A 23,529-nucleotide genomic window follows, 5' to 3' on the forward strand; every position below is an offset into this window, starting at 1 on the left:
TTGAGTTTCTAAAGTGGTTGTAGTGATAGTTGCAATAGGAGTTTCTATATGATTTTTTGTTGCAATTTAGATTGCAGCGCTAGTTGCAATAAGGGTTCCTATATAGAATTCTATAAAAATGCAAAAAAAAAAAAAAAAAAAAGACACTGTTTTGAAGTGTAAAAATGAAAAAACCCCTTAATTATATTGATGATCATTTAATATTTTGTTGATAACATACAGAAAATTATTATTTTTTATTATTTAAATAAATATAATATGGTAAATAAAGAAGGTAAAATTTAGTAAAAGTTAATTAATCATAATAATTAGAAACATTATAATATACAAAAAAATAATATTTATTGTGTCCAAAATTTAACACAACTTTTAACTGCTTGCCCTAATTTTTTTTTTTTATTTTTCATCTGAGCCTAGCTAATAACATTATAGTACAAAATTATAACTTTTGGTACAAACATTTTTAAGGATTACACGACGAAGATAGGGGAGGGTGTCATCGCTCCTTAATTTTTTTTAAAAAAATTATATGTGAAAAATTATTAAAAAAATAAAAAAGTTATATTCTTACATGTGTTGTCTCTCATTAAAATTTGGACTAGCTTTGCCATTAGAAGTATGCCCAATATTTTTTTGGTATAAAATGGAATATTAGAAAATTCTATGATGCACGATAACGATGCACCTCCTATCTATTTTGATATTTAGGAGAATTTTTTAGTTTATTTTTTTATGGTTGTGTACGTTGTAATTATTTAAGACATCTTACAAAATTTTGAAAAATTCAGAAAAGTTTAACACTCTGAAAAATAAAGTTCAAAAAGTCTATTGTGGACGTATGAAATAGATTGTTCGAACACTGATTTTTATATTGTAAATTATTTCGAATTTTTTAAAATTTTGCAAATTGTCTTAAATAACTATAACATACACTACCGTGTAAAAAAGTTAATTTTTTTTTTTTTCTGGTTACTTAAATAGATATTGATACATCAATACACCTTTTTTAGGTGCAGTGTAGAAATTAACACACTTAATTATTTAATTTTAAATATTTAAATAATTTTGCTCCAACTAAAATGTACACACTTTTCAATTTTTCAAAAATTAAATTATTTTTACATAATTACTATAAAACTACCTAATTTTTAAAATGGAAATATATTTTTAAATTAAAAAAATCTCAAACAAATATATAATTATTTTTCCTAATTTTAATTTATATACATAATTAAATTTCTTTAATTTCTTTAAATAATTTAAATTTATTTCGAGATTATCTTATCTAAATTTGTCTCTTTCAAATATTACATATTTAAATTTGAATTTAGGTTTCAATTTCCATATTCTAAAAAATCCCGAAATATTTTAAAAAAGAATATAATATTTATATTAATTTAGATGGTCAAACAAAGTTAAGATAAATAATCATGATATTATGATTAAATAATCATATTTAATTATAATTAAAAATATATAATAATCATAATCATAATCATATTAGAATTAGGATTATTATGTTTTTGCTATAAAAAGACAACATAAGAACCATAATTATTTACATACGTACTTTCTAGCCCTAATAAATTAAATAATTGTTAATGATCGATCTTCTTGCTCTCTAAATCATTTAATTAATTACTAATCAAGTATTAATTGATACTCGAGAGGATTAATAATTGTTAAGCAAAATATTGACAAGGTGAGAAAAATTAAATTTCATTTATTGTGTTCATCAATCCATAATTAAGACTTAAATAATATTTTAATAAATATACCATGTTTTGATTAATAAATAAATAATTAAAATATTAATTAACAATATGGATGATATATAATTAAAATTGTAATTAATTAATTAATTAATTCACATACATAATTTTTTAGGTAAATTATTGGAGAGGATGAGGAGGAGGAATATGAGAGTGAATTCGAGCAATAATTCTAAGTCTTATGAATATTTGCAAAAGGCTCACAATCACAATAAGGTTAATTTATGAACTTTATTCATATTAATCATTTTGTAATGTATAATTTATTTTTCGATCAATTTTGTATAATTTGTTTAATTATTATAATGTATATAGGTAGGGAAGCAATTTGAAATTGAAAATGATACTGAGAGACCGCTCTCAATATTATCGTACGAATCTAAAACTCGAGCACCAACTCATGCTCTATTGAATCATCATCATCATCATCGATATATAGAAAAGGTTCAAATTTTGTATTTTTTTTTTTAAATTTCTCCGAACATATATATATATATATTAATATTTGCTTAATAATTAAAATTTTATTATGGGATTAAAACTTTTTTCATTGATGTTAATATTTATTTTTTCAATATTGTAATAGAATAAAAGAATCAATTATCAACTGGAAACTCAGAGTCTAACTCCATCTTCATTATCCCGACAAGGTAATTAGTTAGTCGAATTAAATTATTTAATATGTTAATATTAATTTATAGACCTAATTAGATAATTAATATAGCTAATAATTTTTTTTTTGTTTTAATTAGAATGTTATCTCAAGAAAACTACTTTGGCTGCAAAGTCAGCTTGTGCCAACTCGAGTTTTGCAGCTACAAAGTTTGAAATTAAGGGGGAATCAAAAAAGAGACCGCGCGAAGTATTTGAAAGTGCAAGAATTGAAAAAGAAATAGAGGAAAGGGAAAAAAGAGAAGGAGAGAAGTTACAAAGACAAAAAGAAAGACAGGAAAAAGAAGAAAAAGAAAAAAAAGCGAATTTGCAACGATTAATTAGAGAAAGAGAAGCTCACTTAGCTATGATTGAAAAGGTTAATATTTACTTGCATATTTTTTCGTTTGGTATCTTAAATGATTGTAAAATATTTTGTTTTGACGATAAATTCTAACTAATTTGTATTATGATAATTAATTAATACAGGTTAAGCAAGAAGTTGATCATTCTGATCAAAACCATAAGTATTTCTTGGAACTTGAAAAACTATGCGGCTACAAACAATCATGCAGATATAATAAAAGAAATTCTGAAATGCACACTTATTCTTCTTCTAATATATTATTTGGGACGCCATTGAAAAAGTTGGGATTATTTTTGAAAAATGACGAGGAGAAAGAATTTGAAGAAGAAGAGGAAAACTTGAATCTACAAAATTAAAGAAGTTGAAACAAGCTTAGTTTATATTGTTTGTAACTAAATATTCTATTATAAAATTTAATAATGACAAGATTGATTACATTTTTTACATTTAGAGATGTTATGACAAGATTGTTCGTGCTAGAAATTGTCTTTTAAGTTAGTTATATATATATATAAAACTGTCGAAAATTGAGCCTAGTGTACTGTTTTGTATCACTTTAGAACACATGGTCCAATTTATCATTTAACAAAACAGAGAGTTGGATGGATAATTTTTATAAAACACAAAAGTTAAAATAATATTAACACTATATATATTTATATAAATTCTTATATATGTAATTCTTTTAAATTCTTATATACTACGCGTGGTGTTACAAAGACAAAAAGAAAGACAGGAAAAAGAAGAAAGAGAAAAAATAGCGAATTTACAACGATTAATTAGAGAAAGAGAAGCTCACTTACCTATGATTGAAAATGTTAATATTTGCTTGCATATTTTTTCGTTTGGTATCTTAAATAATTGTAAAAGATTTTGTTTTGATGATAAATTCTAACTAATTTGTACTATGATAATTCATTAACACAGGTTAAGCAAGAAGTACTTGATCAAAACTTTAAGGATTTCTTATCAAAATTTGAAAAGCTATGCGTGTACAAACAATCATGCAGATATGATGGCAGAAATTCTGAAATGCACACCTATTCATCTTCTAATATATTATATGAGACACCGTTGACAAAATTGGGATTGTTTTTGAAAAACGACGAGGAGAAAGAATATGAAGAAGAAGAGGAAAACTTGAATCTACAAAAGAAGATGAAACAAACTTAGTTTAAAGGCCAAAAACAATTGTTTGCAATTAAATATTTCAATAGTATATAATTCATTCTATTGTATGGATGATGATTATTGAAATTATTTGATTAATAAATTCTTAAAGTTTCTTTCAATAATAATAATAAAAAAAAAAGAGTCTGATTAATTATGTAATTTATATTAAATAAAATAAAATTATTTATGTAAAATAAACAGAAATAATAATAAAAAAAAGATATAGCTTGATAAAATTATCAAATTAATTAATTTGGAATTATTAATAAAAAAAAATGCATAAAATGTTTCAAGAAATACTTAATTTGAACAATAATAAGATTATGTATATTAGTGAATATAATTATAGTAGGATTAGGATTAATAATATTATGTATATATATAATTAAAGACATGAAAAGAAGTACTTAATTAACCATATATCGATCTTGATCTTCTTTTTCTTTCTTTCTTTCTCAAATTAATTTCATGATGATTGAACAACAACGTAGTAAAAGAGGAAGACCTAGTAATCCTCAAAAATCCATTAATCATAATCATAATGATCATGAAATCATGAAGAAGAAGAAGACTAATAATTATGATAATGAAATGATGAAGAAGAGAGACAAAGATCATCTTCACCACAAAAATCATCCTAATAATAATATTCCTTCTCATAATTATAATCATCATCCTTCTACTTCTACTAGTTCATCATCATCATCATCATTATTTAAAAGAGGTTAGTTCTTTATTTAATTATTTTTTATTTGGTGATTTAATTAATAATTTGATGAGATTATTGTAATAATAATAATAATTATGTAACATTTATTTATTTATTTATTTATTTTATAGAAGAAGTGCCAATGAGTGAGCTAATTCTTGCTGCAAAAAGGAGAAAAGCTGAATTGCAAAACACCATTTTCTTAGGTATATTATTATTATTCTTTTGTAATTTTGTGTAGAGAGTATTGTACTAGGCTCGAACCTCGTTTCTTGTTTCTTGCACTTGAAGATTTCTCTTTTCTTGAAAAATTAGTTTTCTTATGAAAAAGATTAAGTTATAAATTTTTTAAAGTGTCGAAAAGAAATATAATATTAATAAGGTGAGAGTAAAAATAATGTCCTATTGAGATAAGAAATATATGTTGTTGTTTGTTAATTAATAATTGCTTGTTTTGTTTATGTTTAATTTATAATTAATAATAATAGGGATTAATTATTATTTGCAATTTTTAATGTTGTTCTATATTCGATCTTTTTGTGTTCTTGAGATAAAACTTGACTGATTAATAAAGAAATAATGATGATCATATGATTGTTCTTTCGTTGAAGAGTAGAGAATATTGCACTAGACTCGAACTTTATTAAATCATCGGTGTTTTCTCTTTTCTTGAAAAACTAGCTTTCTACGTTCGTTGTTCTTGAACTACTCACATAGAAGAAAGATTGTTATATATTTTTCAAAATATCGAAAACAGAAAATATTTTTGCCGGTACTGATGCCCTAACTAGGTAAGAAAATGTATCTTTCTATAAATATATATATTTTTTTATAATGTTATATTGAAAGCTTAATTAATAACTTGTTTTGTTTAAATTAATTTAATTATTAATAATATTGACTGATTTTTAATGTAGACAAAGAAAGTCTCCAAAAGGAAAGAGAATCTATGCGGCTTAAACTTCAAAAGGTTTGTATATTTCTTTAACTAATTATTGATTTATATCTTAATTAATTATTTACTTAAATACAATTATACAATATTATCTTATTAATAGTTATTTGTTTTGTTTTATTTTATTTCTATTCATATTCTTTTTAATTTTATTATTCCGAACTAAATCTAATAAATCATACTAAATATTGTTTACTTATTATATAGATCGAGAAAGAAGCTACACCTCCCGAACAAAACCTAATGGCTTTAATGGAACTCGAAAAGCTATGCGGATACAAGTCTTCATTATATCATATATTAGACTAAATCATCATTGTTGGTGCCTCGAATCTTCTTCGAAGGAGATGTTCTTTAGTAATCGAGTGAAGAAGCTCGGTTTGTTTTTCAAAGGGTAGGGTGATTGATCAGAAAGAATAAACAAGTATACCAAACATAGCCTTAATTTTTTTGACACATTATAAGTTTGCTTTCCTCACACTTTTTACTAATACTGTAAGTTCATTTTTATTTTCTCTTTTTATTAGTATTAACCAAATTGGTTATTCAAACATTTTATTGTTAGTTTTTCATTAGTTATATCTTTAAGTTTTTTTTTTTTGTATTATTTTTTTTTTATATTAAATATATAATTGATATTCTTAAAGCTTGCAGATTTATGAATTAAGTTGTACAAAATACAAAATTGAAGAGTTTGACTGGACTTGACTTGATACAAAATTAAATATATATATATTATTATCTACCACAATAATCAAAAAAATAGATTGAAGGATTGAGAGAAATTAATTAAATGATAAACAAGAAGAAAAAGGTATTTGGTAGTTATATATATGTTACAACTTTTGTTATGATAGTAATTTTTAATATTGTGAGTTTTTATTAGTATTAATTACTTAATTGAGGATAAGCAACCATTCAAGTTTGAAGTGTAAAGTGTATTTTAAGTTTTTTTTTTTTTTTTTTGAAACACAATGTTGAGATTTATATTTTCGAACACATATTGAATCATCTTATTTTGAGTTTGGATGAGAAGTTTATGTACATTTTATCGAGAAAAAGTTGAGTAAAGGCTTCTAAAATTACAGGCGGAGACATGTCACCATATAACTCGTTTAAGGGTTAGAGCACGACGAAAACACTAATAAAAAAAGAGAAACAAAATTTGAAGGGCAAAAAACATACATTGGAGAGACAATAATATTATTTTTCATTTTTTTTATTCTTTTTATTTTCTTTTAGATAATGAACAATATATATTGGAATTATAAAGGGTAATGGCCAAATTGGCTGATTTTCTCTTAGAGTTCATAGATCTCTAATTATAATTTTGATTCTATGATTTAATGAAATGTATTTTTTTTTTTTGAAATAAGATCTCAGATAAATGTGACTATGTAACACTCCATATTTTCCTATAATTTGATACAATTATATTTGAACTTTTATTTCATGGTATAGCTAACATTAATTTGAGTCAAAATAAGAATAAGAATAAAATAAATAAAAATTTCTTATTGAATATAGGGGAATTTTTAAAAATTAATAAGATGGAATTTAGACTAAAAAAAGAAAAGAGAGAAAGAAAAACAATGCCTAATTTCTATTTTGTATAAACAATGATTTTTCCTAATTTCTCTTTTATATGCAAAAAAGAAAGAAAAAAATTACATTTATTATTTGACAAAAATTAGTCAAACTACATATGTGTTGATCAAGGGTAGTCTTGAGTCTTCTCTTGATGTTCTACTAATGTAGTAGTATAAGGCCAATTGAACAACTCCCAAGATTGTCCCAATCACATTTGGAACCTATCATTAATCAAATAATAATTATAATTAGTACTCAAAATTATTTAAACAAAAATTGCTATGAAACCCTAAAAATTTACCATATTATCAGAGTCGGCCCTAAGTTAAGGCTAGAGCCGACCCTGAGCTAATTTGAGCCCTAAAAAAAAATAATTTTTGGGGCTTTTTTCATAACAATAAATGATATTTTTAAAAATTATTCAAAATATATATATACTTATTTAAAGTTTTTTTTTTTCATTTGTGCCCTAATAGGAGTGGGCCCTAAGCGCGGGCTTAACCTGCCTTAGCCTAGGGCCAACTCTAGTTAAGGCAAGCTAGGCCCGAGTCTAGGGCCCACCCATTTTAGGGGCCTAAATAAAAAAAATATCTTTGAAAAATATATATTTTTTTAATAATTTTTTAAAAATACTATTTATTTTTATAGTAAAAACCTAAAAAATTGTTTTTTTTCTTAAGCCCATTTCTGGTCCGACCATACTTACATATATGAAAGGATCATAATTGGAAAATCCATAAGCTGAGAAAGAGAGACTCATCAAGAAAGTTGATAAAGAGAGATAAAATGGCATGAATTCAACACTCTTTGTGAATGTCAGAGCTAGACAGGAGAAGATATCTATTTGGACCAAGAATGCAGCCAATGAAGAAGCTCAGGTAACTGAGCTGTTGAATTCGTTTCATTTCTTTAATTCGGTTTTAACATGGCTTTGATAATCTCAGACAATTTCGATTATTATGATGCAGGTGAGCATTGGGAGACAGTGGAAGGAGTTCCTCGATTACAAGGAAACCATAGGATTCATATTTCATGTAAGTATTTCTATATATAATTGGATTTCAATGTTTTAATTACAATCCAATTTATTTCACTAATGAAATCATTTCATTCATTTTCAGGATGATGCAAAGAAACTTGACAGAGGAGCCAAGAATCGGTACACTGTATGATTTTGTATAGTTTTTCTTTTCGTTCGTTACTACTACTACTACTAGCGCAGAGCAGAAGACTCGAAATTGTTTTCTTTTAATATGTGATAGCTTTCTACACACTAGATACTACTAGAGTGAAATGTGACTGTTCTTTCTTTCCATCTCTAAAGGAAATGTTGTGGAATGGATCTCGGTATTACTGATTAGTTTTCGAACAAATTTTGAGTTACCCTACTTCGAATGCATACAAATTTTCTACTGCCTCTTTGGGTTTTTGGGTCTCTATAATGACAAACTTAACTCTGAGTAGAAATCATGTTATCAAAACCAATAAGCTTTTTTGCCCAATTTTCCCTTAAAATAGAGACTAGAGAAGTTATTTGTGAGTAGATCTTTTATATTTATGCTCTTTTCAGATGAGTAATTAAAAAAACATACATTACCTTCCAAAAAGGAAGGAATGTGTTTTGATATTTCAGACATTAGAAGTGGTTTACATGTGAAAAATATCAAATTATATATGAAGACAATTAACACTAGAAGTCTTTTGTAATAGTTTGAAAAATTCAGGGCATGATTTTTAGTTAATTGATAAATATAAATTTGATTACTTTATTTAAAAAAATTAATAAATAAGTTGTATGTGGGGTCAAGCAGTCAACCCCTATAGTTGGGGTAAATTGAAAAATATTTTTTTATTTATCAATTAATTAAATTTACTTCCTCTAATTTATATTTAATTGAGACATAAAATACTTTGATATAAGGAAGTCCCATGAAGAGTATTTTGAAGTGATATAGGCAAAATTGGTATAGTATTTAAAAAAGAGATAAAATTGATAGATTTTAAAAAAGAGAGTAAAAATAAAAGAGGACAAAATAAAAATAGTATAAAGTATAATTTCCTCCTTATAATTGTTTGCATGATTATAGGGTATACTGTTTTTTTAACTTTCTTTTTTTTTTTTTTTTTTAATTTACGGTTTGAGTTTCTAAAGTGGTTGTAGTGATAGTTGCAATAGGGGTTTCTATACGATTTTTTGTTGCAATTTAGATTGAAGCGCTAGTTGCAATAAGGGTTCCTATATAGAATTCTATAAAAATGCAAAAAAAAAAAAAAAAAAAGCTCGTTTGAAGTGTAAAAATGAAAAAACCCCTTAATTATATTGATGATCATTTAATATTTTGTTTTTTTTTTTTTTTTTGAAAAATGCGTTTATAAATAAAATTGAAGTTAGACCTCATGGTCATTACAAAAGATATTAACAGGTATAGTAGATATGTCTACCATGCCCGTGACATTGTTGGCAAACGCCCATTTGGCCACATTATGGGCCGCAAAGTTACAGTTTCTAGCTATAGAAGAAAAATTACAATTAGTCATAAAAGTAGAGAGGAGTTTGCAGGGACGCACATAATTCTCAATCCCCCAAGTAGGGTTATCCCCTTTTAGGTTCTTAATTACAATCGCTGAATCACTCTCCACCAAAACAAAAGGATGATGCAAAGAAACCGCCGTCTCCATGGCTAAAAGACAGGCCGCGGCTTCTCCAGCGAGTGGGTCAGAGAAGTGTAGCCTTTTTGCTGCCACCCACAAAACTGATCTGTTATGGTCTCTCGCAATGGCAACAGCACACATAGTTGCACCTCCGACTTTGACATCGCAGTTGATTTTAACCCAATCTTCTGGCGGCGGAGACCAAGCCTGGGTCTCAATAGACTGTGGAGGGGAGAGAAGGCAGGAACCATAATCTGTGTAACAAGAAGAAATAGAGTCAATATAGTGCTTAATGTTACCCATTGATTTATTATGCACCTTGTCGTTGCGTGCCCTCCAAATCGTATCTACCACAATCGAGGCATAGAGGAACAGCTTATCAGTATCAACTCCTCTGGATTTAAGGTTCCATAGAAAGGTAACCCAGTCCCACATCCGGGCTCCCGAATCCGGAACAGGCATAACCCCCTAAGGAGAAGATCGCCACAAGTGAAAGGCAAAGTCGCAATACAGGAACAAGTGCTCTGTGGTCTCCTCAGCCTCCTCACAAATAGGGCAGGAGACCTCCTCAAATCCCATTCTCTTAGCAAGAGGGGCTCTTAAGGGAAGAGCATTGGAAAGGATACTCCACCAATGAACCTTATGTCGCTCCAAAATCTTTGAGTTCCAAAGTTTGTTCCATAGTGCCGGAGCAATGTTGCACAAAGGAGCCCGAGCAAGGGCTTGAATAAGATAGGCAGACTTGGTTGAAAACAGACCATTTGATTCTTTTGTCCAGACCCATCTATCCCTTTCCTGGCCACTCGGATTACCGCCTCTTAAGATGTTACTCACAGTTTCCTGGTCAAAAAGGTTGCGAAGCTTTAGTGTGTCCCAATTTCCGTCTGGTAGAAGTAAATCCGACACTTTTTCCAAGCCCCGCTGTTGACGATAATTGGACTTCGGGTAAAAATCCGTACCATGGATAACCCAAGGGTCATCCCAAATACTTGTCTCTCTCCCATCGGATATTAGCTTGCACGCCCCTTTCCTTAAAATTTCTTTTGATCGCACCACATTTCTCCAAAACCAAGAATCGGAGCTCTTAACCTCACAGTCAAAAAACTGTTTACCCTTAAGGTACTTAGATCTGAGAACATTACAGCACAACGACTGTTCCTCAGTAAGCAGGGCCCAACCCCACTTGGCCATCAAAGTCTGGTTCATCTCCACAGTCTTTCTAAAGCCAAGCCCCCCACGGGACTTGGGAAGGCACATCTGGTCCCAGGCTCTAAGATAGATGCCTCTATTACCTTGTTCACAACCCCACCAAAAGTCCCTCACCATTCCATCAATCTTAGATGCAAGCTTTTTAGAAAGCTTTGTCGTCTGCATCGTGTAAACAGGCAAAGCAAGCCCTACCGATTTAATCAACGTAGCACGACCAGCCTTTGATAACGATTTTAATTTCCACCCATGGAGTTTTGACACTAGGTTATCAAGGATGAAGTTAAAATCCGCATCCTTTTGGCGGGATCTAAAGAGTGGGAGGCCCAAATAGTTTATGTTACCCATTTCACAGTTCAATCCCAGAGCCTGCCTGATGCCTCGTTTCATACCATCACTAGTGTTACTGCTAAAGAAAATGGAGGTTTTGAGCTTATTAATTCTCTGGCCAGACCAGTCACAAAACTTTTCCAGGCAATGCCACATACCCCTTGCTTCTTCAAGGTTTGCCCTGCCAACCAAGATCAGATCATCGACAAAGAAGAGATGGGAGAGTTTGGGGCCCTCTCTACTTAGCTTTATACCACTTATGGTACCGTTATCAAGGGCGTGCTCAAGGATGCGCGAGAGGATTTCAGCAGCCCAGATAAAGATGTACGGAGATAGGGGGTCTCCTTGCCTGATGCCACACTCTGGGGTCAAACTGTTAAATTTCCTTCCATTGAGAAAAAGGTTGAAGGAAGTTGTTGTGATACATTGGCGTACCCAGTGGCAGAACTTGTCAGGGGCCTTGAAACTACGCAAAACGTGGTCAATAAATTGCCAACTTAGTTTATCGTACGCCTTGACCAGGTCAATTTTGATTGCAAAAAACCCCTCTTTCCCTTTTTTCCTCTTGAAGGAATGTATGATCTCCTGGATTAAAACATTATTATCTTGGATGTTCCGGCCCGGGACAAAAGCTGCTTGAGTAGGACAAATCAATCTGGGCAGGAACCCTCTGATTCTATTTGCAATGATTTTCGAGATCACCTTATAAATCACATTGCACAAAGAGATAGGTCTGAATTGAGATACTTTTTTAGGGTTGGTGACCTTAGGAATGAGAGTAATGTTTGTAGCATTAAAGCCTCTATGCATACTCCCTGACTGGAAAAAGTCAACAACTGCATCACAAAAGTCTTGTCCCACAGAGTTCCAGTAGTGTTTGAAGAAGAGAACTGACATACCATCCGGACCCGGTGCCTTCAAGCTTCCCATAGAGAACAGCGTTTGTCTAATTTCCTCGTGACTTGGGATCACCTCAAGCTCAGATTGCTCCAAAGGGGAGAGATGATCATGGATTAAGTAATCTAAGTTTTCCAGAGGGCCCTGAGGCGGGTTTTTGAAAATGTCACCTAGAAACCCAGTAAACTCGTTACCAATCTCTTCCCTATCAGTTATCCACACACCATCCTTGTTGAGGATACTATCAACCGAGTTTCTTCTATTACGAATCGTGGCGGAAATGAAGAAAAAATTAGTACACTTATCACCTTCTCTAATCCAAGAAATCCTGGATCTCTGTTACCAATAAGTTGCTTTCCGCCTTAAAGCCTCATTAAGCTCATTCCTCACCTCAACATACAAAAAATAATTATTTTTTATTATTTGAATAAATATAATATGGTAAATAAAGAAGGTAAAATTTAGTAAAAGTTAATTAATCATAATAATTAGTAACATTATAATATACAAAAAAATAATATTTATTGTGTCCAAAATTTAACACAATAAATATTATGTTTTTGAAAATTAAAATGGTGGGGGTCCACCTAAGAATTCTTGATTGGTTGAAAAACTCTCCAATTATTCTCTTACTTTTTTATTTTGAGATTCCCAACCAATCACATATTCAATTTTTTAAAACTCAAAAACATTAAATCACACTACAACCAATCACATATTTAAAAACAAATTTTCACTTACAAAATTTAAATTTTTATTTCCAAAACACATTTTTAAAAAACACAATTTTTGAATCACAAACCAATCAAACCCTTAACTGCTTGCCCTAATTTTTGTTTTTTTTTCATCTGAGCCTAGCTAGTAACATTATAGTACAAAATTATAACTTTCGGTACAAACATTTTTAAGGGTTACACGACGAAGATAGGGGAGGGTGTCATCGCTCCTTAATTTTTATAAAAAAATTATATGTGAAAAATTATTAAAAAAAAAAAAATTATATTCTTACATGTGTTGTCTCTCATTAAAATTTGGACTAGCTTTGCCATTAGAAGTATGCCCAATATTTTTTTTTTGTATAAAATGGAATATCAGAAAATTCTATGATGCACGATATCGATGCACCTCCTATCTATTTTGATATTTAGGAGAATTTTTAGTTTATGTTTTATGGTTGTGTACGTTGTAATTATATAAGACATCTTACAAAATTTTGAAAAATTCAGAAAAATTTAACACACTGAAAAATAAAGTTCAAAAAGTCTATTGTGGATGTATGAAATAGATTGTTTGAACACTGATTTTTATATTGTAAATTATTTCGAATTTTTTAAAATTTTGCAAATTGTCTTAAATAACTATAACATACACTACCGTGTAAAAAAGTTAATTTTTTTTCTTCTGATTACTTAAATAGATATTGATACATCAATACACCTTTTTTAGGTGCAGTGTAGAAATTAACACACTTAATTATTTAATTTTAAATATTTAAATAATTTTGCTCCAACTAAAATGTACACACTTTTCAATTTTTCAAAAATTAAATTACTTTTACATAATTACTATAAAACTACCTAATTTTTAAAATGGAAATATATTTTTAAATAAAAAAAATCTCAAACAAATATATAATTATTTTTCCTAATTTTAATTTATATACATAATTAAATTTCTTTAATTTCTTTAAATAATTTAAATTTATTTCGAGATTATCTTATCTAAATTTGTCTCTTTCAAATATTACATATTTAAATTTGAATTTAGGTTTCAATTTCCATATTCTAAAAAATCCCGAAATATTTTAAAAAAGAATATAATATTTATATTAAGATAAATAATCATGATATTATGATTAAATAATCATATTTAATTATAATTAAAAATATATAATAATCATAATCATAATCATATTAGAATTAGGATTATTATGTTTTTGCTATAAAAAGACAACATAAGAACCATAATTATTTACATACGTACTTTCTAGCCCTAATAAATTAAATAATTGTTAATGATCGACCTTCTTGCTCTCTAAATCATTTAATTAATTACTAATCAAGTATTAATTGATACTCGAGAGGATTAATAATTGTTAAGCAAAATATTGACAAGGTGAGAAAAATTAAATTTCATTTATTGTGTTCATCAATCCATAATTAAGACTTAAATAATATTTTAATAAATATACCATGTTTTGATTAATAAATAAATAATTAAAATATTAATTAACAATATGGATAATATATAATTAAAATTGTAATTAATTAATTAATTCACATACATAATTTTTTAGGTAAAATATTGGAGAGGATGATGAGGAGGAATATGAGAGTGAATTCGAGCAATAATTCAAAGTCTTATGAATATTTGCAAAAGGCTCACAATCACAATAAGGTTAATTTATGAACTTTATTCATATTAATCATTTTGTAATGTATAATTTATTTTTCGATCAATTTTGTATAATTTGTTTAATTATTATAATGTATATAGGTAGGGAAGCAATTTGAAATTGAAAATGATACTGAGAGACCGCTCTCAATATTATCGTACAAATCTAAAACTCGAGCACCAACTCATGCTCTATTGAATCATCATCATCATCATCGATATATAGAAAAGGTTCAAATTTTGTATTTTTTTTTTTAAATTTCTCCGAACATATATATATATATATTAATATTTACTTAATAATTAAAATTTTATTATGGGATTAAAACTTTTTTCATTGATGTTAATATTTATTTTTTTAATATTGTAATAGAATAAAAGAATCAATTATCAACTGGAAACTCAGAGTCTAACTCCATCTTCATTATCCCGACAAGGTAATTAGTTAGTCGAATTAAATTATTTAATATGTTAATATTAATTTATAGACCTAATTAGATAATTAATATAGCTAATAATTTTTTTTTTTTTGTTTTAATTAGAATGTTATCTCAAGAAAACTACTTTGGCTGCAAAGTCAGCTTGTGCCAACTCGAGTTTTGCAGCTACAAAGTTTGAAATTAAGGGGGAATCAAGAAAGAGACCGCGCGAAGTATTTGAAAGTGCAAGAATTGAAAAAGAAATAGAGGAAAGGGAAAAAAGAGAAGGAGAGAAGTTACAAAGACAAAAAGAAAGACAGGAAAAAGAAGAAAAAGAAAAAAAAGCGAATTTGCAACGATTAATTAGAGAAAGAGAAGCTCACTTAGCTATGATTGAAAAGGTTAATATTTACTTGCATATTTTTTCGTTTGGTATCTTAAATGATTGTAAAATATTTTGTTTTGACGATAAATTCTAACTAATTTGTATTATGATAATTAATTAATACAGGTTAAGCAAGAAGTTGATCATTCTGATCAAAACCATAAGTATTTCTTGGAACTTGAAAAACTATGCGGCTACAAACAATCATGCAGATATAATAAAAGAAATTCTGAAATGCACACTTATTCTTCTTCTAATATATTATTTGGGACGCCATTGAAAAAGTTGGGATTATTTTTGAAAAATGACGAGGAGAAAGAATTTGAAGAAGAAGAGGAAAACTTGAATCTACAAAATTAAAGAAGTTGAAACAAGCTTAGTTTATATTGTTTGTAACTAAATATTCTATTATAAAATTTAATAATGACAAGATTGATTACATTTTTTACATTTAGAGATGTTATGACAAGATTGTTCGTGCTAGAAATTGTCTTTTAAGTTAGTTATATATATATATATATAAAACTGTCGAAAATTGAGCCTAGTGTACTGTTTTGTATCACTTTAGAACACATGGTCCAATTTATCATTTAACAAAACAGAGAGTTGGATCGATAATTTTTATAAAACACAAAAGTTAAAATAATATTAACACTATATATATTTATATAAATTCTTATATATGTAATTCTTTTAAATTCTTATATACTACGCGTGGTGTTACAAAGACAAAAAGAAAGACAGGAAAAAGAAGAAAGAGAAAAAATAGCGAATTTACAACGATTAATTAGAGAAAGAGAAGCTCACTTACCTATGATTGAAAATGTTAATATTTGCTTGCATATTTTTTCGTTTGGTATCTTAAATAATTGTAAAAGATTTTGTTTTGATGATAAATTCTAACTAATTTGTACTATGATAATTCATTAACACGGGTTAAGCAAGAAGTACTTGATCAAAACTTTAAGGATTTCTTATCAAAATTTGAAAAGCTATGCGTGTACAAACAATCATGCAGATATGATGGCAGAAATTCTGAAATGCACACTTATTCATCTTCTAATATATTATATGAGACACCGTTGACAAAATTGGGATTGTTTTTGAAAAACGGCGAGGAGAAAGAATATGAAGAAGAAGAGAAAAACTTGAATCTACAAAAGAAGATGAAACAAACTTAGTTTAAAGGCCAAAAACAATTGTTTGCAATTAAATATTTTATTAGTATATAATTCTAATTCTATTGTATGGATGATGATTATTGAAATTATTTGATTAATAAATTCTTAAAGTTTCTTTCAATAATAATAAAAAAAAGAGTCTCATTAATTATGTAATTTATATTAAATAAAATAAAATTATTTATGTAAAATAAACAGAAATAAAAAAAATAAAAAGATATGGCTTGATAAAATTATCAAATTAATTAATTTGGAATTATTAATAAAAAAAACGCATAAAATGTTTCAAGAAATACTTAATTTGAACAATAATAAGATTATGTATATTAGTGAATTAATTATAGTAGGATTAGGATTAATAATATTATGTATATATATAATTAAAGACATGAAAAGAAGTACTTAGTTAACCATATATCGATCTTGATCTTCTTTCTTTCTTTCTCAAATTAATTTCATGATGATTGAACAACAACGTAGTAAAAGAGGAAGACCTAGTAATTCTCAAAAATCCATTAATCATAATCATAATGATCATGAAATCATGAAGAAGAAGAAGACTAATAATTATGATAATGAAATGATGAAGAAGAGAGACAAAGATCATCTTCACCACAAAAATCATCCTAATAATAATATTCCTTCTCATAATTATAATCATCATCCTTCTACTTCTACTAGTTCATCATCATCATCATCATTATTTAAAAGAGGTTAGTTCTTTATTTAATTATTTTTTATTTGGTGATTTAATTAATAATTTGATAAGATTATTGTACTAATAATAATAATAATAATAATGTAACATTTATTTATTTATTTATTTAATTTATAGAAGAAGTGCCAATGAGTGAGCTAATTCTTGCTGCAAAAAGGAGGAAAGCTGAATTGCAAAACACCATTTTCTTAGGTATATTATTATTATTCTTTTGTAATTTTGTGTAGAGAGTATTGTACTAGGCTCGAACCTCGTTTCTTGTTTCTTGCACTTGAAGATTTCTCTTTTTTTGAAAAATTAGTTTTCTTATGAAAAAGATTAAGTTATAAATTTTTTAAAGTGTCGAAAAGAGATATAATATTAATAAGGTGAGAGTAAAAATAATGTCCTATTGAGATAAGAAATATATGTTGTTGTTTGTTAATTAATAATTGCTTGTTTTGTTTATGTTTAATTTATAATTAATAATAATAGGGATTAATTATTATTTGCAATTTTTAATGTTGTTCTATATTCGATCTTTTTGTGTTCTTGAGATAAAACTTGACTGAAATTCTTTTGTAATTTTGTCGGTGATTAATAAAGAAATAATGATGATCATGATTGTTCTTTCGTTGAGGAGTAGAGAGTATTGCACTAGACTCGAACTTTATTAAATCATCGGTGTTTTCTCTTTTCTTGAAAAACTAGCTTTCTACGTTCGTTGTTCTTGAACTACTCACATATAAGAAAGATTGTTATATATTTTTCAAAATGTCGAAAACTGAAAATATTTTTGCCGGTACTGATGCCCTAACTAGGTAAGAAAATGTATCTTTCTACAAATATATATATATATATATATATATATTTTATAATGTTATATTGAAAGCTTAATTAATAACTTGTTTTTGTTTTGTTTGAATTAATTTAATTATTAATAATATTGACTGATTTTTAATGTAGACAAAGAAAGTCTCCAAAAGGAAAGAGAATCTATGCGGCTTAAACTTCAAAAGGTTTGTATATTTCTTTAACTAATTATTGATTTATATCTTAATTAATTATTTACTTAAATACGTTATTATCTTATTAATAATTATTTATTTCATTCTATTCATATTCTTTTTAATTTTATTATTTTGAACTAAATCAATAAATAATACTAAATATTGTTTACTTATTATATAGATCGAGAAAGAAGCTACACCTCCCGAACAAAACCTAATGGCTTTAATGGAACTCGAAAAGCTATGCGGATACAAGTCTTCATTATATCATATATTAGACTAAATCATCATTGTTGGTGCCTCGAATCTTCTTCGAAGGAGATGTTCTTTAGTAATCGAGTGAAGAAGCTCGGTTTGTTTTTCAAAGGGTAGGGTGATTGATCAGAAAGAATAAACAAGTATACCAAACATAGCCTTAATTTTTTTGACACATTATAAGTTTGCTTTCTTCACACTTTTTATTAATACTGTAAGTTCATTTTTATTTTCTCTTTTTATTATTATTAACCAAATTGGTTATTCAAACATTTTATTGTTAGTTTTTCATTAGTTATATCTTTAAGTTTTTTTTTTTTTTTTGTATTAAATATATAATTGATATTTTTAAAGCTTGCAGATCTATGAATTAAGTTGTACAAAATACAAAATTGAAGAGTTTGACTGGACTTGACTTGATACCATGGATAATAATATCACAATATATTTATATATATATATATACATATATATATTATTATCTACCACAATCAAAAAATAGATTGAAGGATTAATTAAATGATAAACAAGAAGAAAAAGGTATTTGGTTGTTATATATATGTTACAACTTTTGTTATGATAGTAATTTTTAATATTGTGAGTTTTTATTAGTATTAATTACTTAATTGAGTATAAGCAACCATTCAAGTTTGAAGTGTAAAGTGTATTTTAAGATTTTTTTTTTTTTTTTTGAAACACAATGTTGAGATCTATATTTTCGAACACATATTGAATCATCTTATTTTGAGTTTGGATGAGAAGTTTATATACATTTTATCGAGAAAAAGTTGAGCAAAGGCTTCTAAAATTACAGGCGGAGACATGTCACTATATAACTCGTTTAAGGGTTAGGGCACGACGAAAACACTAATAAAAAAAAGAGAAACACAATTTGAAGGGCAAAAAACATACATTGGAGAGACAATAATATTATTTTTCATTTTTTCTATTCTTTTTATTTTCTTTTAGATAATGAACAATATATATTGGAATTATAAAGGGTAATGGCCAAATTGGCTGATTTTCTCTTAGAGTTCATAGATCTCTAATTATAATTTTGATTCTATGATTTAATGAAATGTATTTTTTTTTTTTTTGAAATAAGATCTCAGATAAATGTGACTATGTAACACTCCATATTTTCCTATAATTTGATACAATTATATTTGAACTTTTATTTCATGGTATAGTTAACATTAATTTGAGTCAAAATAAAAATAAGAATAAAATAAATAAAAATTTCTTATTGAATATAGGGGAATTTTTAAAAATTAATAAGATGGAAATTAGACTAAAAAAGAAAAAAGAAAAGAGAGAAAGAAAAACAATGCCTAATTTCTATTTTGTATAAACAATGATTTTTCCTAATTTCTCTTTTGTATGCAAAAAGAAAAAAAAAATTACATTTATTATTTGACAAAAATTAGTCAAACTACATATGTGTTGATCAAGGGTAGTCTTGAGTCTTCTCTTGATGTTCTACTAATGTAGTAGTATAAGGCCAATTGAACAACTCCCAAGATTGTCCCAATCACATTTGGAACCTATCATTAATCAAATAATAATTATAATTAGTACTCAAAATTATTTAAACAAAAATTGCTATGAAACTCTAAAAATTTACCATATTATCAGGGTCGGCCCTAAGTTAAGGTTAGAGTCGACCCTGAGCTAATTTGAGCCCTAAAAAAATATTTTTGGGCTTTTTTTATAATAATAAATAATATTTTTAAAAATTATTAAAAATATATGTATATTTATTAAAAGTTTTTTTTTCATTTGTGCCCCTAATTGGAGTGGGCCCTAAGTGCGGGCCTAGCCTGCCTTAACCTAGAGCCAACTCTAGTTAAGGCGAGGTAGGCCCGAGTCTAGGGCCCACCCATTTTAGGGGCCTAAATAAAAAAAATATCTTTAAAAAATATATATTTTTTTTAATAATTTTTTAAAAATACTATTTATTTTTATAGTAAAAACCTAAAAAAATTATTTTTTTTCTTAAGCCCATTTCTGGTCCGACCATACTTACATATATGAAAGGATCATATTTGGAAAATCCGTAAGCTGAGAAAGAGAGACTCATCAAGAAAGTTGATAAAGAGAGATAAAATGGCATGAATTCAACACTCTTTGTTTTGATCACTAATTTCTGCAACAACAAAACAAACAAACAAATCAAAATCAAAATCGAAACACTTGTACAACTTATTTTGTGTGTAAAAATTAAAATACTTACAATGATAAATAATGGTGAAGCAAACATCGAAATAAGTGAAGCAACGCTCAGAAACCCTACAAAGGTTTGCCTAGCACTGTTGTCAAGTACTCGTATACTAACAAAAACTACAACTGCAAATATGGCAATAACCGCGAGTAGTAATCCTGTCATCTTTAACTGCAAATTGACATTAAAACATTATGATCACAACGATGATGATAGTTCATATGTCAAAACTTTGTTTGGAACTCGGATTTTATAAAATGAAATTTAATAAAAAAATTTCGAGTTGATTTTTGTTTTTTTTTTTTTTCTAAAAATTCAACTTCCAAACAAAACCAAAAAATATAATAAATTAAGTTGGATGTAAAGAATAGTACCTTTTTTGATTTTTCAGCATAGAGAATGAAAATTGTTATGTATATGAATTGAAAAATTGCCCCAATTGAATTGACAGTAGCAACCAATATAACACCAGGTGTCACAAATGGTGATCCATACCAAAGACATATCAAACAATTTAGAAATGAATATATGTAAGGCAATCCTGAGAATTGTTCTGTTGATTGGTTTCTCATAATTCTCCTAAATGTTGGTCTGAAAATACACAAAAATAAATATTAATTAAATTAAATAAATAATTTTTAAAGAGGTAAAAATTTGGGGAATTTTCATTTTTATGATTTTTTAAAAAATTATTTTATGGGAAATTTTTTTAAAAAAAAGTTAAAGCAAAAGGTATATGATTATCCCATTATGGTAACTGGTTACCTTTAAAGTATCTGGTTATCTTTACTTGATTTTTTGATATCTTTCAACTTTTTCTTTAATTTGAAAAAAATAATCATATTTTTACATGCAATGAAAACCCATAAAATTTAGAATTTCTTCTAAAATTATTATTAATTAAGTTTAAATGGGAATTTTTATTATGGTCTTAATTTGGTTGGAAAACTTACATTGGTGACACAAACAATCCAAAAGCAAAGATATTCCCTGCAATTAATAAAACAATGTAACAAATCAGTAACAAAAAAAAAGAACTTTTGAATAATACCCCTAATTAAGTTGATATAAATAAATATTAAAAAATATATATGTGCTATAATTATAATATTTTCAACTGTTTTTGGCATGACTAAGCCAATTTTCTTATTTGCAAAAAAAAAAATGTTGCATTGCATTAAGAATAATAGAAAACAAAGAACACTTATACATATGTGATTTTTATTTTTTTACTAAAATATTAAAAAATATATATTTATAAATATTAAGAAGAAGAAGAAGAAGATATATACCTGAAATTCCAGCTGCATAACTGCAAAATTCATATACAGAAAACAAAGCAGTTGTCATTATTGTATAATTAATCTCAAAAAAAACCCAGCAGGAGAAGCTTTTTCTCTTTCTCTTAATTTTGAAGTTTATAAAAATTTTGGTCAAAGTAATTTATAAAAAGGGTTCTCAATTTTTCTTTCTTTTTCTTCACTTTTTTTTTTCTTTCTTTTTAATATATGTAATATATATATATAGAGATAAGAAAAAAGACAGATAAGATCTTATGTAAAGTATCAAATGAAAATATACTATAATTCTATCTTCATTTAAATAGTGTTGGCAACCAATGGCTCTTCTTGTCAATTTATTTATTTTATTTTATTTTTCTGATTTTTCAATTAATTAATTTCGACCCCACAATTGTGTATTTGGTCCACATGTTCATGGCAACTTGATCCTATTGATTATGTGTACAAAACACTTTTTGATCAATTTGAGACTCTTTCATCAAATTGTGACCAAGAGAATTATATGAGAAATTTTGGAGAATATATTATTAATAATAATATTGTAGATTTCCAACCACAAAATGTTATTTAGAAAATTTATTTATTATGGACAAAAAGATTTTATATATAAGGTTTTAGAGATGTGACATATAATTCATAAGTCTTATCATTTTAAAGATTTATATTATGTGTCATTTGTTGTTTTGATCTTACTTTTGAAAAATTAAATATTTTTGTGAGACTTTTATCATATATTTTTTATTTTGTTTTTCATGATAAGAAGAAGATAATATTAAGCATCATATATAAAAAGTACTTGATAACCAAGAGAGAAAATCATTTTAACCAATAAATTTCACAAAACACATTTAAACTAAGAATTTCCAAGAAGTTGGATAATTTGTGTTACGCCTATTTTTCAAGAGCATTATTATTAGGTAGATATTTTATGATTAGTTAGCAATTTATTATAATTATTATTAAAGTAAAATGAATGAAGTCTAATATTAGATTACACCAATAACGATATAACACTTTATATATGACACTGGCAGAAATTTATAATCAAGGGGCTAAAATGTAAAAAAAAAAAAATTAAGGGGGGCCAATGGGACTAAGTGTACACGCATAACATATCAAGTTCCGAGAGGCTCATCGCAATCCAACCTCTCGGAACAAATGTCTACATTGACAATGCACAGACTATAGTGTGTGTGCCTATCTGCTTCTAATATAGTGGCTCTACTATCAACTCAAATTGTGCCTGGAACATAGTGGAAAGAAATTCACTTTCTTCCTGTCATTTCTCATGCATGGCGAAACCAAAATTACTTTTGATCCCGCCATGCATGGAGGGTGACAATGACCAGTCCCACACAATAGTT

General features: G+C 27.1%; 4 protein-coding genes and 3 long non-coding RNA genes across 7 annotated transcripts; 5 read left to right on the plus strand and 2 right to left on the minus strand.

Annotated features, from left to right (window-relative positions):
- Positions 1-1,857: 1,857 nt before the first annotated feature.
- On the plus strand, positions 1,858-3,975 carry LOC133029145 (uncharacterized). The gene is made up of 5 exons (XM_061101626.1): positions 1,858-1,988; positions 2,088-2,216; positions 2,359-2,422; positions 2,525-2,802; positions 2,913-3,975. Exons 1-5 carry the CDS (start codon positions 1,905-1,907, stop codon positions 3,144-3,146), a joined length of 789 nt encoding a protein of 262 aa, XP_060957609.1. The 5' UTR covers positions 1,858-1,904; the 3' UTR covers positions 3,147-3,975.
- A 101-nt stretch (positions 3,976-4,076) lies between these two features.
- Positions 4,077-6,178, plus strand: LOC133029146 (uncharacterized). Its single transcript, XM_061101627.1, has 4 exons — positions 4,077-4,687; positions 4,804-4,878; positions 5,590-5,642; positions 5,835-6,178. The coding sequence occupies exons 1-4, from the start codon at positions 4,432-4,434 to the stop codon at positions 5,934-5,936; spliced, it is 486 nt and encodes a 161-aa protein (XP_060957610.1). The 5' UTR covers positions 4,077-4,431; the 3' UTR covers positions 5,937-6,178.
- Positions 6,179-7,122: 944 nt separating this feature from the next.
- On the minus strand, positions 7,123-8,030 carry LOC133029148 (uncharacterized). The gene is made up of 2 exons (XR_009683343.1): positions 7,924-8,030; positions 7,123-7,438 (listed from the first exon to the last, which is right to left on the minus strand). It is a non-coding gene; the product is annotated as an uncharacterized LOC133029148 (long non-coding RNA).
- On the plus strand, positions 8,022-8,634 carry LOC133029147 (uncharacterized). The gene is made up of 3 exons (XR_009683342.1): positions 8,022-8,095; positions 8,186-8,251; positions 8,339-8,634. It is a non-coding gene; the product is annotated as an uncharacterized LOC133029147 (long non-coding RNA).
- Positions 8,635-14,995: 6,361 nt separating this feature from the next.
- LOC133029246 (uncharacterized) lies at positions 14,996-16,349 on the plus strand. The gene is made up of 3 exons (XR_009683393.1): positions 14,996-15,133; positions 15,239-15,516; positions 15,627-16,349. It is a non-coding gene; the product is annotated as an uncharacterized LOC133029246 (long non-coding RNA).
- A 698-nt stretch (positions 16,350-17,047) lies between these two features.
- On the plus strand, positions 17,048-18,913 carry LOC133029247 (uncharacterized). Its single transcript, XM_061101718.1, has 4 exons — positions 17,048-17,394; positions 17,517-17,591; positions 18,345-18,397; positions 18,570-18,913. Exons 1-4 carry the CDS (start codon positions 17,139-17,141, stop codon positions 18,669-18,671), a joined length of 486 nt encoding a protein of 161 aa, XP_060957701.1. The 5' UTR covers positions 17,048-17,138; the 3' UTR covers positions 18,672-18,913.
- Positions 18,914-19,859: 946 nt separating this feature from the next.
- Positions 19,860-22,461, minus strand: LOC115697584 (bidirectional sugar transporter SWEET2a). Its single transcript, XM_030624660.2, has 6 exons — positions 22,157-22,461; positions 21,818-21,854; positions 21,239-21,455; positions 20,877-21,035; positions 20,670-20,789; positions 19,860-20,187 (listed from the first exon to the last, which is right to left on the minus strand). Exons 1-6 carry the CDS (start codon positions 22,212-22,214, stop codon positions 20,071-20,073), a joined length of 708 nt encoding a protein of 235 aa, XP_030480520.1. The 5' UTR covers positions 22,215-22,461; the 3' UTR covers positions 19,860-20,070.
- Positions 22,462-23,529: the final 1,068 nt, after the last annotated feature.

Source organism: Cannabis sativa, chromosome 7 (assembly GCF_029168945.1).
Source record: "Cannabis sativa cultivar Pink pepper isolate KNU-18-1 chromosome 7, ASM2916894v1, whole genome shotgun sequence".
Classification (NCBI taxonomy): domain Eukaryota; kingdom Viridiplantae; phylum Streptophyta; class Magnoliopsida; order Rosales; family Cannabaceae; genus Cannabis; species Cannabis sativa.